At 42.8% G+C, this 14,744-nt stretch overlaps 1 protein-coding gene across 1 annotated transcript; it reads left to right on the top strand.

Moving 5' to 3' along the window:
• The first annotated feature begins 8,474 nt into the window (after positions 1-8,474).
• Positions 8,475-11,677, top strand: LOC140730766 (platelet-activating factor receptor-like). The gene has a single exon (XM_073051628.1). It carries the CDS (start codon positions 8,765-8,767, stop codon positions 9,767-9,769), a length of 1,005 nt encoding a protein of 334 aa, XP_072907729.1. The 5' UTR covers positions 8,475-8,764; the 3' UTR covers positions 9,770-11,677.
• Positions 11,678-14,744: the final 3,067 nt, after the last annotated feature.

Here is a 14,744-nt window from a genome sequence, read left to right as displayed (position 1 = left end):
CGTTCTGCTCTAACCTCTCTCACTATCTAGGCGTTCTTGCTCACAGTGCTGGATGATTCTTTTCGTTTCTTGCACCATTCTCTGTAAAGGAGTTTCTGAGATGCATAAACCACTTCAACTGTTCCTAACAATCATACCATGGTCAAAATCACTTAGATTACATTTCTTTCAAATTCTGGTGTTTGGTCTTAACTGAGCCTGGTGACTCTGTCTGCATGCCTTTATGTATTGAGTTGCTGCAATATGATTGACTGATTACATATATATAGCAATGAAGAGTACAGACATACCTAATAAACTGGCCACAGAGTGTGATTCCCTCTGGTCTGTATTGTGGACCTACAACAGCTAAAATTCAATAGTTATCATTTTCAATCAACAAACAAAAAACTCTTCAGCAACTTCTAACAGAAACGGCTTCTTCTCTGGATTCATACTTACAATGGAATTGGAATTGAATTGGTTTATTACTGTCACATGTTCTGAGGTATAGTAAGAAGCTCAAATTGCAAACTGTTCATGCAGATCAAATCATTCCCTGTACATTGTGGTAGTACAAGGTTAGGCGATAATTGTGAGCAAAAAGGTCATACAGCTACAGAGAAAGTGCACTGCAGGTCGCGATAAGGTGCAAGATCGTAACAAGGTAGGTCGTGAGGTCAAGAGTCCACCTTATCGTACCAGAAAACCATTCCATAATCTTATAACAGAGTGACCTGAGCTTGGTGGTGTGTGCTTTCAAACTTCTGTATGTTCTGCCTCACGGAAGAGGGGAGTAGAGGGAAGTAGGGTACTTGCTTTACAGGGGCAGCAAGTATAGACCGAGTCTGTGCATGATGTGTTGAACTGTGACCACAAATCTCTGCAGGGTCGGGAACTTTGTTGGATGCTGCCACCAGACGGGAGGTACAGACCATGAAAACTAACATTTCAAAGTTCAACGCAACTTCTTGCTTTTGCTATCAGGTTCTTGAACTGACCGGAGAAACCCTGAGACTACCTCAAACCATATTTATTTTTCACTATCCCAACCTTGCACTACATAGAACATGCAACCATACAGCACAGGAACAGGCCGTTAGGGCCACAAAGGACATACTAAGCAGTGTCATTGGACTGAGGAAACTCACATGTTGACAGGGAAAACGTAGAAAGTCCTTACAGATGGCACAGGAATTGAACTCCAATTTCTGGAATGCCCCAAGCCACACTAACAGCCATCCTTCAATGGCCAATATATCCTAGATTGTGGTGGGGGCAGCCCACAAGTGTTACCATGCTTCTGTCTCCAACAGTTCACTCTCCCTAACTAAACATCTCTGGAATGTGTGAGACCCTGAGGAATCCCACACGGTCACGGGCAGTACATACAGTGGCTATAAAAAGTATTCACTTCCCTTGGAAGTTTTCACGTTTTATTATTTCACAACAAAGGTTCAAAGGTACAATTTACTGTCAGAAAAAATGTATAGAATATACATCCTGAAATGCTTTTTCTTCACAACCATCCATGAAGACAGAGGAGTGCCCCAAAAATGAACACTGAATTACAGTGGATTTAATTTGGCTTTTTTGATACAGATCAACAGAAAATGATTCTTTTGTGACAAAGTGAAATCAGATCTCTACAGAGTGATCTAAATTACCATTGTCCCCGTGCCAAAGAAGTCTTCAGTGTCCTGCCTCAATGACCACCATCCCGTTGTATCATGAAGTGCTTCGAGAGGCTCGTCATCAGGCACATCAAGACCCTGCTGCCCCCTCACTAGACCCACTGCAGTTTGCGTACCGTCCCAACTGCTCAACAGACGACGCCATTGCCATCACCCTCCACCTGGCCCTCACCCACCTGGACAAAAAAGACACATACGTTTGAAAGCTGTTCATAGACTTCAGTTCAGCATTCATCACAATCATCCCTCAGAAACTGATTGGAAAGCTGAGCCTACTGGGCCTGAACACCTCCCTCTGCAACTGGATCCTAGACTTCCTGACTGGGAGACCTCATTCAGTCCGGATCGGGAGCAGCATTTCCAACACCATCACACTGAGCACGGGGGCCCCTCAGGGCTGTGTGCTCAGTCCACTGCTGTTCACTCTGCTGACCCACGACTGTGCTGCAACACACAGCTCGAACCACATCATCAAGTTCGCAGATGACACAACCGTGGTGGGTCTCATCAGCAAGAACGACGAGTCAGCTTACAGAGAGGAGGTGCAGCGGCTAATGGACTGGTGCAGAGCCAACAACCTGTCTCTGAATGTGAACAAAACAAAAGAGATGGTTGTTGACTTCAGGAGGGCACGGAGCAACCACTCCCCGCTGAACATCGACGGCTCCTCAGTAGAGATCGTTAAGAGCACCAAATTTCTTGGTGTTCACCTGGCGAAGAATCTCACCTAGTCCCTCAACACCAGCTCCATAGCCAAGAAATCCCAGCAGCATCTCTACTTTCTGCAAAGGCTGAGGAAAATCCATCTCCCCCCCACCCCCCCCATCCTCATCACATTCTACAGGGGTTGTATTGAGAGCATCCTGAGCAGCCGCATCACTGTCTGGTTCAGAAATTGCACTGTCTTGGATCGTAAGATCCTGCAGTGGATAGTGAGGTCAGCTGAGAAGATCATCGGGGTCTCTCTTCTTGCCATTACAGACATTTACACTACACGCTGCATCCGCAAGGACCCCACACACCCCTCATTAAAACTCTTCTTCCTCCTGCCATCTGGGAAAAGGCACCGAAGCATTCAGGCTCTCACGACCAGACTATGTAACAGTTTCTTCCCCCAAGCTATCAGACTCCTCAATACCCACAGTCTAGTTTGACACCACACACACACACACACACACACACACACACACACACACACACACACACACACACACACACACACACACACACACACACACACACACACACACACACACACACACACACACACACACACACACACCCCCCCCCCCCCCCCCCCGAACACCACTCCAGTCCCTTCGTAATTTTTGCTCATTCCTTTCTCAATTCCTGCTAAAACATTGTTTACATTTACATCATTTATGATTATATTGTAATTTTCCCTTTACTGTGCCTATTGTCTTGTTTATTAATTATTGTACTGTCTTGCACTGTTTTGTGCACTTTATGTAATCCCGTGTAAGTCTGAAGTCTAATGTAGTTTTGTGTTGTTTCATGTAGCTCCATGGTCCTGGATGAAGGTCGTTTCATTTTTACTGTGTACTGTACCAGCAGTTATGGTTGAAATGACAATAAAAGTGACTTAAACTTACTTACTCAAATTTAAACATTTAATTCCAAATATAAAGCACAAAATAATTGATTGCTTAAGTGTTCACCCCCTTTCTAAATACCACTTCAAATACTTCTCAAATATTGCTATGGAATGTGCCTCCACAAGCTCCGTATTAGCTATTCACCGTCCTCTCGGGAAAAAACTTTCTCCTCAGACCCGCTTTACATTTCTCCCTCTTTCACTTAACCCTGTGCCCCTCTGGTTTGAGATTCCCAATCCAGGATACAAAAAAATTATGTTCATCTTTGCCTCCCAGCGAATTTTGTGAGCCTCTATAAACCAGTTTTTGAGTAAAAACATGCTTCCCCTTTTGTAAATACGTCTTAAGAAATGGTGCGCATTACGAAGTTCTTTAGTGCTTAAAGCAGTGGTTCCCAACCTTTTCTATGCCCCACACCCCTAGGAAATGTTTGATTAGTGTTCGCACCCCCTACAAAAGTAATAACACATTTGAAGATGAAGAAGTCTAATGTCTAATTTTTGAACCACAAATTGAACCACATGCAATATTGCGGGTGAACAAATTGAACTTAAAAAAAAAGCTTTTAACTCAGTGCATAAAATGCAAATATAAATTGAGCAATTAGATTCTAATTTATTCAGAAAAAATTGTGAACAGTAAAATCAATCCCAATTGTGAACATAAAATTCAATGACTTCTTTGCTCCTGCTTCTCATTCATGATTTTGTCAAAACGTGGAACTTTCTTGCTGACTCCGATCTGCAGGTCTGCCTGTGGATTCTGGCGATTCCTAGATTTTGTCTTGATTGACCAAAGAGAACTGAATCCAGATTCACACAAGTATGTTGTTGCAAATGGAATGAGGACATGGAATGCTTTTCCACCAAGTCTTGGGAACATATCCAGTGCTGCACACCAAAACCCCTCCAAAGTCTTGCTTTCAGATTGCATTTCAAGAGCTCGATTTGTCTGCAAATCAATAAGATCTTCCTTCAGTTCTTCATCATCTGACATTTTCTCCAAATTGTAGGAATATGGATTCATGATCCATTCTTCTGAAATCTTCAGGTCTCCAGCAGCAAAATATCCATCAAACGATTCTGACAGCATTTCCAAATGAGCCACAATTTCTTCACGCACAGTAGGAGTTATGGATCCAGCATCATCAGCCATCTCTTCTAGTGAAGGAAAATTTGAGAGACTGCCTCTTTCCATCCTTCGACGCCAAAGACGTAACTTTTCTTTGAAGGCATTCAACTTTTCACAAGCCTTCAATATGTTTATCCCTTTTCCTTGTAGAGAAACACTCAGGTCATTCATCCGAGTGAAAATGTCAGCTAAGTAAGCCAGCATTTGGGTGAATTCTTGTGATTCCATTGCCCCAACCAGATCACAATCACACTTCTTCAGAAAAACTTCGATTTCTTCCCTCAGTTCAAAGAAGCGGGTTAAAGCTTGTCCTCTTGACAACCAACAGACTTCTGTGTGGAAAAGCAAAACTGAATGCTCACTTCCCAGATGTGATGGTTCAAAGCATGCCCCCTGATCCAGTTGATGATCTTCACACAAGTATCAAGGACTTTCTTCAAATTTGGAGGCAAAGTTTTTGATGCCAAAGCACGCTGATGAAGAAAACAATGGGTAACTTACAAGTCTGGAATCTCCTTTTTCATCAATGCAGAAAAGCCAGATTTATTTCCAAGCATTGCAGGTGCCCCGTCAGTGCACACAGAACCAATGACTTTGATATCTAAATCATGTTTGGCAAAGAAGTCTTTCACCAGCTGCATCACATCCTTTGTAGTTGTGTTTGTTTTCAGATCTTTACAAAACAGGAAGTCTTCCTTCACAGCACCATCATTGACATACCTCACTAATGTGATGAGTTGACTACAACTGGAGACATCAGTTGACTCATCCAACTGAATAGAGATTTTAAGAGGACTAGCTCTGACATCTGAGATGACTTGGTCCAAAATATCTTCACTCCAATCATTGATTCGGTTGTGAATGACATTATTTGATAGGGGCACCTGTTCAAATTTTTTTCTTGCTTCTTTGCCTTGGATAATTGTTGCCATTTCCAGTGCACATGGCTTGATGAGATCTTCCGCAATTGTATGGGGCTTCTTGGATTTGGCCACTTTACATGCCACTTGGTATGAAGCAAGAAGTAGTAGTTTTTCAACAGAAACAAAACCAAATTTTGGAAGAGTTCCTTGTGAATCAAAATGAGCTCTTTTGATTTTCAATGACCCAACATCATGTCCTTCAACATCAGCTCCACCATGCTTGTTCTTGAAGTGCTCTTGAAGCTTGGATGGCTTCAGATTTGAGTTGGAAAACACAACGCTACAAAGAATGCACTGGGGTTTTTGCAAGTCATCGTTTCCTGTTGTGCAAGTGAAACCAAAGCACACATAGTCATCATTCCATTTCCCTCTGTTTGACATGATGAAGGGTTAATGAAGGGTAAAGGGAAAAATATGAGCTAATATGGGAAAAACTATCTAAGTCGGGGATAACCGCTTTACTCAACCAGACACGCCTATAGCAAAGCATCGCGAGAAATACGCTTTTGAATATTATATTACGATATTATCTGCGGTTACGGCAAGATAAATTGTCAGGTGGAAATGCTAAAGGGACGCGACGCTCTACTGAATTTACACACCTATTCCCGATGATTACCGGAGATATGAACTCCATCAAAGTCCTCGGTGCCAACCATGATAGCTCCTCAACTAACACAATACAAAATTATCAACGGTTCAAGAAGAAAAACCTTTTAAGAGAAAAAAACCTTTGAAATTCAAAAACTTCTTTAATGCATTGAGACAAATACGAATGAATGACTTCAGCTGCTTTTTATCAAAATGCGGCTTTTTAAAATTTTATAATTGAATAATTTACCTACTGTCTGCGGGTATGGTTGATTCGGGATGTATAAAGACTTTGGCATTATGAGATGATTTTTAACTCTGAGATGTAACCTTCTAGCTAACATTGATGAGACTCCTCAACTCTGAGGTGTAAATCCCAGGTAACACTGATGAGAATCCTCAACGCTGACTCGGGCAGCGGGAGACTGGAGTGTGCTTGGGACAAACGTTACTACCACTTCTCAAGGCACACTGGCAGCTGGCCGAGTGATGACTCATGACTCGTCACTCAAGGACAAAAGCCACTCTTTGTCGCACCCCCTGAGATTCCATCTCGCACCCCAGGTTGGGAACCCCTGGCTTAAAGGAAGATGATCGATTTTAAAACGTCGACTGTACTTCTTCCTATGGATGCTGCCTAGCTGGCATTTTGTGTATGTCATTTGATTGTTATTGAAGTTATACAGGAATCTATTGTAAACAACAGTTTAACAGTAAACACAAAGTACACTGCAGATGCTGTGGTCAAAGCAACACGTACAAACAAGCTGGATGAACTCAGCAGGTGGGGCAGCATCCGTTGAAAGGAGCAGGCGACGTTTCGGGCCGAGACCCTTCGTCAGGACACAGGGTCTCGGCCCGAAACATTGACTGCTCCTTTCAACGGATGCTGCCCCACCTGCTGAGTTCATCCAGCTTGTTTGTACGTGTTTAGTTTAACAGTAAAAGGCTATGCAATCAAACGAAGTGATAGGCTCTGGTGAAAATTATATGGAAGTGTGTTAACCCGGACTTCGAACAGTCGGTACACCGGTTGCATTCAAACAAGCCGTTGTGTTTTTTGTACAACGAGGGAAGTTACTCGTGGTTATGTTACGAACGTGCCACAACTCTGAGGGGCCGAAGGGTACAAAGTAGCCCCCTCCTTTTTGAGAATCGCAAGATCGCTATTAATGCGGGTCTGGGACCCAGGAAATGAGAGGAGACACGCAGATTCCTCAAGGTTTGGAATGTGTCCTGGGCCTCCGAGAGACAAAGCCACGGATAACGGCCATTGTCTCTTGGAGACGGAATTGTGTATTGAGTACTGTACTATTCATTGAAGCCCTCAGGGAATGACCAGAGTGGGCTGGTTGAGGGATTGCATCATCCCAACCTGATTGACATCTGAGACCCCGTGAGGAAGGATAAAAGACGGTCTGGGGAACAACCCCTTTAGACGCACCAGGAGAAACGCTAGAAATCCAGTGACAGCGTTTAATAGCGACAGCTGGTGGGGCCCGTGTGCGTCCTTTTCCTTGGCCTAGGAATTGGCGGGCTTCCACGGAACGGCTTAGCTAAAAGGACCGACTACAAAAAACGGAACTCTCGAAGGATCGACATCATAAAAAGGACAAGCTGGCAAGTTCAAAAATCTCTCTCTTGGCTCCAATCAACGGCTGCAGCCTGAATGAGCTAGTGACTTTTATATTTCCATCGGACAATACATTTCCCCTAGACAACGATAGAGCTTATTTCTTATTGATTATTATTATACCCGCACTTTTAGAGTTAGTATTGACGACGTATATTATCTGTATGTTTGCATTGATATTATTTTTGTGTATGTTTACCAATAAATATTGTTAAAAATAGTACCATCAGACTTCAACGGACCTCTCTATCTTTACTGGTAAGTGACCCACTTACGGAGTTCGTAACAGTTATAATACAAATCACCTGGAATATACAAACAATGCCTTTACACCGAATTCGGATACTGCGATCAACTATGAATGGTTAAGAGAGAGATTTCTGCAGGAGTGGATTTAAGCACACTTTGTACAACAAGGGCGTTGGATAAAAAATGGAAGCCCTCCCGCGTGTCCCTTACATGTGATTGGTTAAAAAGGAGCCTATAGTAGCTGGGAAAGGACGATGGCTTCGGACGGTTCGCTGACCAACCCCTCCAACGAGGCCCCGCTCCCGAGCTCAGAGGGGCGATCACGCCGAAAGCACAGTCCTCTGGAGGCAGATGTGTTAAACCCGTGGTTCAGCGTTTCTGGCCATGCCGGAATGCGGAGAGGAGGATCTTCTCAATTCTGTGGTCAAGGGTTCACCTCTCACCAGGCCCTTTCGCCCCATTCCTGGAAATGCCGGTCTCGCCATGCGTGAAGCTTGGTTCTGACTGAAGCGTGAGAAATTTCAACCTCCCTCCCGATCAAAGAGGAGGGAAACTGAAGGGAGGAGCGAAAAGAAGCAGAACAGTTAACGCCCTCCGAGTCCGCAGCAGATTCAGTTCCTGTTGCTAAGACACTTCGCACTCGGTATTAGGACTGCGAGATATTATTAACCGTCAGCTCCAGTCCTAGAAGTAATCGAAAAAACGAGACTTTCTCCATCCGGAGTGAAGCTAAGAGAAGGAGGGAAGTTGGAAGGGTTTGAGACCGAACTTGCTTGGACATTAACAATCAAGCATTCACATTCTAGAAGAGCAGCAGCACCTGGGAGTTGTTCAAGAAACTGCGGAGTAAAAAGTAGATCAGCAGCCACCTCGCACAAGGGCAGAGAGGTGATCGTGGATTTACCACAGCTTCACTGCGCGTCTTTCCTCGGCTGAGCGGCGGCAAAAATGAACTGCACGGAAGACAAATTCTACGATTCGTCCGCATTTACGTCCACATATTTCGTTGTGATTTACAGTCTTCTCTTTATTATAGGGCTTCCGGAAAACATCGCAGCATGCTTTTATTTACTATACAACACAGCCAATAAAGGACTGACTGAAGTCAAAATCTACATGATCAATTTGACACTGGCAGACCTGATGTTCATCGTGTTTCTTCCATTCTGGGTCGATTATTACAACAACGGAAGAAACTGGAGATTATCCGACAGCGCGTGCGGTTTCTTGGGGTCTCTGTTTTACATCAACACCTACAGCACTCTCTGCTTCTTGACGCTGATAAGCTTCACCCGCTACCTCGCTGTCTCACGGCCGCTGAAAACAGCTCAGTCGAAGCAGGTCGTAAGAGGTATCATTGTTACCGCTGTAATATGGACAGGAACTGTCGGTTCTTCTATAAATACTTTGATCACCAGCAGTAACCACACCAATAGAAGAACTAACAACAACATAAGCTGTTTCGAACATTACTGCAGCAAGAATGAGTCGGTGCGAATAGGTTTATTGGCCATTCACTCGATTATGGTGCTGACTTTCGCTGCCCTCTTCGGTGTGGTGATTGCAAATTACATCCTCATCCTTCGAAAACTTTTGATTGAGAAGGTAGCGTTGAGATTGCCTCAAGGCAAGCTGAAGAAACGGGCTTCCCGAATGGTGCTGATGGTTCTAGTGATCTACATCCTTTGTTTTCTGCCATACCACTTGACCCAGCTGCCTTGGGTGCTTTTAGTTCTCAACTTCTGGAAATCCGACAATTTCAGCTTCAGGAAGGGATTCAATGACCTTCACCACGTTACTCTGGGTCTAATGTCCATGAACTGCGTTCTGGATCCTATTGTTTACTGTTTCCTGACCGAAGATTTCAAGCAATACCTGAGCGAGTTGATGGGCTGCCTCAGGAATATCTGTGTTCTGAAGAACAGGCAAAAATCTCAAACCATGCACAGTTGATCGCAGTATCCGAATTAGGTGTGAATGTATTGGTTGTATATTCTCAGTGATTTGTATTATATTGTTTTGCAAGTGACGACGAGTAACTTTCCTCGTTGTACAAAAAAAAACACAACGGCTTGTTTGCTTAATACCAGAGTGTACCGACCAGCTCGGGGGAAATCTGTACGAAGTACGGGTTAACACACTGTTTCATGTATTTTTTTTACCAGAGCCTATCACTTCCTTCGATCCCATGGCTTTTTACAGTTAATCTGCTGTTTACAATTGCTCTTTTTACATTCCTGTTTAACTTCAATAACAATGAAATAACATACTAGATTTTTTTGAAACCGATAGTCTTCCTTCAAGCACTAACAGACTTTGTAATGCATACAGTTCATAAAACGTACTTACGAAAGGGGAAGGGGTATGATTACTCAAAAGCGTTTTGTAGAGGCTTACGAAATTCTGGGGGGTGGGCAAAGATAAATATAGATAGATTTTGTTTAATCTCCTGGACTGGGGAATCTCGAACCAGAGGGGCACGGAGTTAAGGTGAAAGAGGGAGAAATGTAAAGCGGGTCTGAGGAGAAAGTTTTTTTTTCCCGAGAGGACGGAGAATAGCTAATACGGAGCTCGTGGAGGCACATTCCATAGCAATATTTGACTGGAACTTAGATAGGGAAATAGTCGCGGTAAACGGGCCTAATACAGATAATGGCAGACTAGACAGGCATTGTAGCTGGCACAGGTGAAGTTGTCCAAAGGGTCTGTTTCGCTGCCGTGTATTATATGAAACACAGCAGGATTACAGTCTGATGAGTGTGCCGACAGTGGTAGGGAAGTTATTGGAAAACCTCTGATTTTCTGCAATGGAGAGGCAGGAACTGAGCAGAGATAGACAGCATGGAGAGGAGAAAATCGGCAGATGCTGTTTGGATAGACAGCACGGTCTTGTTGTGTACGGGGGGGGGGGGGGTACTGCTTCCAAGTGTATCAGTCAGTTGCTCTCTGGCCATTGTCATGGTCAGTTGGTCTCAGTCAGTAGCAGTTGGGAATTTCTGTGTCTTTGAGCTATGGACACAGTATAGTCCACCCTTTTTTGATTTTGATTAACCCATGCCCATGGGAAACAGAACTAATGAGGAGAGCCATCTTACCCCAATGGAGTAGGATGATCATTCCAATAGTAAAGGAAAAGATCCATCCAGTGGCTTTTCCCCAGGAGCTCCAGATCCCACCCACTTTCAAAAGATGTACTAGTTGATAAGTTAACTGGCCTGTGTAAATTCTCTCCAGTAACAAGCTGCACCCTGTTCTGACCCGGAAATAATTCCTCAATGGCTCTACATCCTAGATTTCACTCCTTAGCAGCATCGTGGGATCCCCTGCCCCAAAGGACTGCAACTGGTCAAGAGGACAGCCCATCACCATTTTTTCCTAGGCAATAATGTTGGTCACGAATAATATTTAACAAATTTCTTCAGTTTTCACACAGATTAAAAGAACACAATGCTCCAAACTATACGAAATGAATATGTCTCATAATGAATGGGAAAAATTGTTAAAGCTTGCAATTTTCACAAGATTGGCAGAACATTTTGTCACAGACTTATTGCTGTTTAATGAAGAGCTGTGTGGCTCCAATTAAATATATCAATAGTTGTGAGTTATTTCAGGGTCAGGCACATTGCCTAATGAAGGCAAAAGATATAGAACTTTTGGCTCTTTCTTGTGTAATTTCTCCAGAGTTCCAGTATGTTAAAAGTTGGAAATTGCTGGCCAGCACTCTGACTATGTATGTGAGACATTACAATTACATTTTCTAAATATTTCTGACACTAATGAATTGTGACAAAACTTATTAATAATATTTTGATGTAAATAATAGCAATGTTATTTTTCTGCTCTTCAGGCTGAAAATAAATGTGGTGGAATTTATTTTAGTCTGCTAGTTTGAATCTTCTAGTGTCATTATTATTGGTAATAATTGCCTTCAGTCTATCTTACCTTCTTTACGTTCGGTGTCCACTTCATTAGACCATAAGATATAGGAGCAGAAGCATCAATCATGGGCTGATCTACTTCATCCAGTCATCCCCACACCCCTGCTTTCACCCCATATCCTTTGACACCCTCTTGTACCTAATTAAATGGCCACTGGGTGTATCTTCATGACGTTCTGCTGCTATAGCCCATCTACTTCAAGGTTTGACGTGATGTGCATTCAGAGATGCTCCTGCACATCACCGTTGTTACGCATCATTATCTTAGTTACTGTCACCTTCCTGTCAGCTTGAACCAGCCGTACCATTCTCTGTAAACTCTGCAGACTGTTGTGCATGAAAACCCCAGAAGATCTGCAGTTTCTGAGATACTCAAACCATTGGCGCCACAGTTGAAATCACTTGGTTCACATTTCTTCAACATTCTGGTGTTTGGTCTGAACAACAACTGAACCTCTTGACCATGTATGCATGCCTTTATGCATTGAGTTGCTGCCACATGATTGGCTGAATAGATACTTGCATTAACGAGCAAGTGTACTGATGCAGCTAATAAAATGGCCACAGGGTATACAACATTTATTTATTTCATGTCCTTGCCTTGCAACATTTCTTGTAGAATTCTGTATCTTGCTTGGCTGATTGTGTCTGATGTGTCTGTATCACTTCTCTGCTTGGCAGGTTATTTCCTTTGGTTCCTTTGCTGCTCAGTCCTGTTCTGGTAAAGTTAATAACCTCAAAGTGTCACTTTGAAACTTTTTTTAAAGGGTTCAAATGGAAAATAGTCTTGTTCCTCTCGCTGCGGATTGTAAGCTATCTGGAGCCCTCTCAAAATTAAGACATTACTCAATACTTAAACTCATACCCATTGACGGTGCTTTCTTCCAAGTTCACTGCTGAATGCATGCTGCTGTTATCATGAAAAGCTGTTTGCATCAACAGGAATCAATATCCCGAGAGCCATTACAGTTCTTAAAAATGGCCAGCAGCTTCCAGAGGGAGCGTGGGTTTATAGAATTGGGAAAATGTTCTTCAAGTTCACCTGAGGTAGGACGGAATACAGAATAGCTAATAAGATCACAAGTCACAGGAGTAAAATTTGGCCATTGGACTCATAGAGACTGCTCCACCATGCAGGCTTCATCTGCCTTCTAACCGTATACTTTCATTCCCTGACTAACTAAGAAGCTATCAACCTCTGCCTTAAATACAGCCGGTGAACTGGCCTCTACAACTACCAATGAACTGCACAGATTCACCACCCGCTGGCTCAAGAGATTCATCTTCATTTCTGTTTTAAGTAGATGTCCCTTTACTTTGAGACCGTATCTTTTGATCCTAGACTCCCTCCCCAAAGGATACATCCTCTTCACATCCACTCTATCTCGACATTTCAACATTTGATAATTTCAGTGAGATCCCCCACCCTTCATTCTTCTAAAATTCCAGCGAGTACAGGCCCAGACTGGGCAGAGGTCATGGTCGGATGGAAGGTGAGGGGCAGAAAATTCTGCAGATACGAGTGACTTTGAAGAGAGAGAGTACAGAAAGCAATGAAGGAGAATTGCATGAACACAGAGCAGGAGGAAGCTTAATGGCTAGTCAAATTCATGATATCCCACCAACCCAGTTGCACCTCAACAACCAGCAACCACTATTAATCATTCTTGATCGTACATTTGCCTCTTCTCACCTTCACGCATCTCCGCTTGTGTCATGCATAATTTGCTAGCTCTTAGACCCACCAACCCCTTAGCTTCTGAATTGCTGAGTGGAAGGTCTATATCCACAGATGAACTTTTAACTATTTTTTTGGCCAAAAAATCAACCCACTCATTCCCCTCAACACCTCTATGTGCAGGGACCTATAAGAAGCTGATATGAGCACCAATACTTTGAATGTGAAGTAAAGTTTGAAGAACTTCCAGCAGTAAATCTGGTCAACTGCTGGAATGACTTGTTTTATGACTACTTAAAACTGAAGAAGAATCTGAACAAATTATAACTTTGCAAGGACAGTATTCCTCCACCCACTGTAAGCCTGAAATGACGACAACCAGCTCTGCAATATATGCTGATAAATGGTTTGTAAGATGTTTCTTTATTGTTACCTGTAGTTCAGGCACGTAAACAGCCACACTGATATTTTCTGTTAAATTATCTTTTCATCCATCCATAAAATGGTTAACATATCACAATAATTTTCCTTAACATATTGATGAACCAACAGACTCTCAGGAATATCTCAATCCTTGAACTTCATTAAATCATGGAACCTGAAATCAACTGAAGACATTGGGAAAAAAACATGGTAGGGTTACCGAGAAAACTACAGTGGGCCATATTGCATAATCGAGCAAACCCATATTCCTAGTGTGAAAGAACACAGCCAGCCAAAACTAAAAACATTCTTCTTCTGATGTCCCAACAGTCTTCCAACACACTTATAACAGGGTGATCATTCTCTGCCCCTCAATTTAATCCAGTATGTTAACATCAACTTCAAACTCCACAACAGTAAGGGTAATTGTCCCAGTTCAACCAGTAAATCCAAAACAGGAAACGACCTTACTGCACACAACACAGTCTTAAAGCCTGTGCTTGTATCACATCCAAACATTTTAAAGGTAAAACTGAAGCTGATCCATAAGGCACACAACCATAATCAAATACAGATCTAATTAAACAAATATGATTGGTCAACAGAGATTTTCCTGCAGCACTCCAGGAATACGCATGTAGACACCTTAAGGATATTTAGTGTCCCTTTACATTTTTCAATTATCTTACTGATATGATGCTTCCATGTCAGCTTATTATCCAGCCACATGCCCAGAAACCTTACCAATGACACTTCTTCCAGAGTCTGACTATCTAACTTAAAATGAAGTGCAGGTCAATTGATCCTCTTTGTAAAACATACAACTTGTGTTTCAGCTACAGAAAGCTTAAAACCCCTCAGTTCAACCTTATTAACCACTAATTGC

This window comes from Hemitrygon akajei, chromosome 7 (assembly GCF_048418815.1).
Source record: "Hemitrygon akajei chromosome 7, sHemAka1.3, whole genome shotgun sequence".
NCBI lineage: Eukaryota > Metazoa > Chordata > Chondrichthyes > Myliobatiformes > Dasyatidae > Hemitrygon > Hemitrygon akajei.
Note: the sequence above shows the minus strand (reverse complement) of the source record. Positions and strands in the feature narration are given on the sequence as shown.

Excerpts from the sequence above, each read along its gene's own strand:
- LOC140730766 (XM_073051628.1), top strand. The coding sequence starts at position 8,765 with ATGAACTGCACGGAAGACAAATTCTACGATTCGTCCGCATTTACGTCC.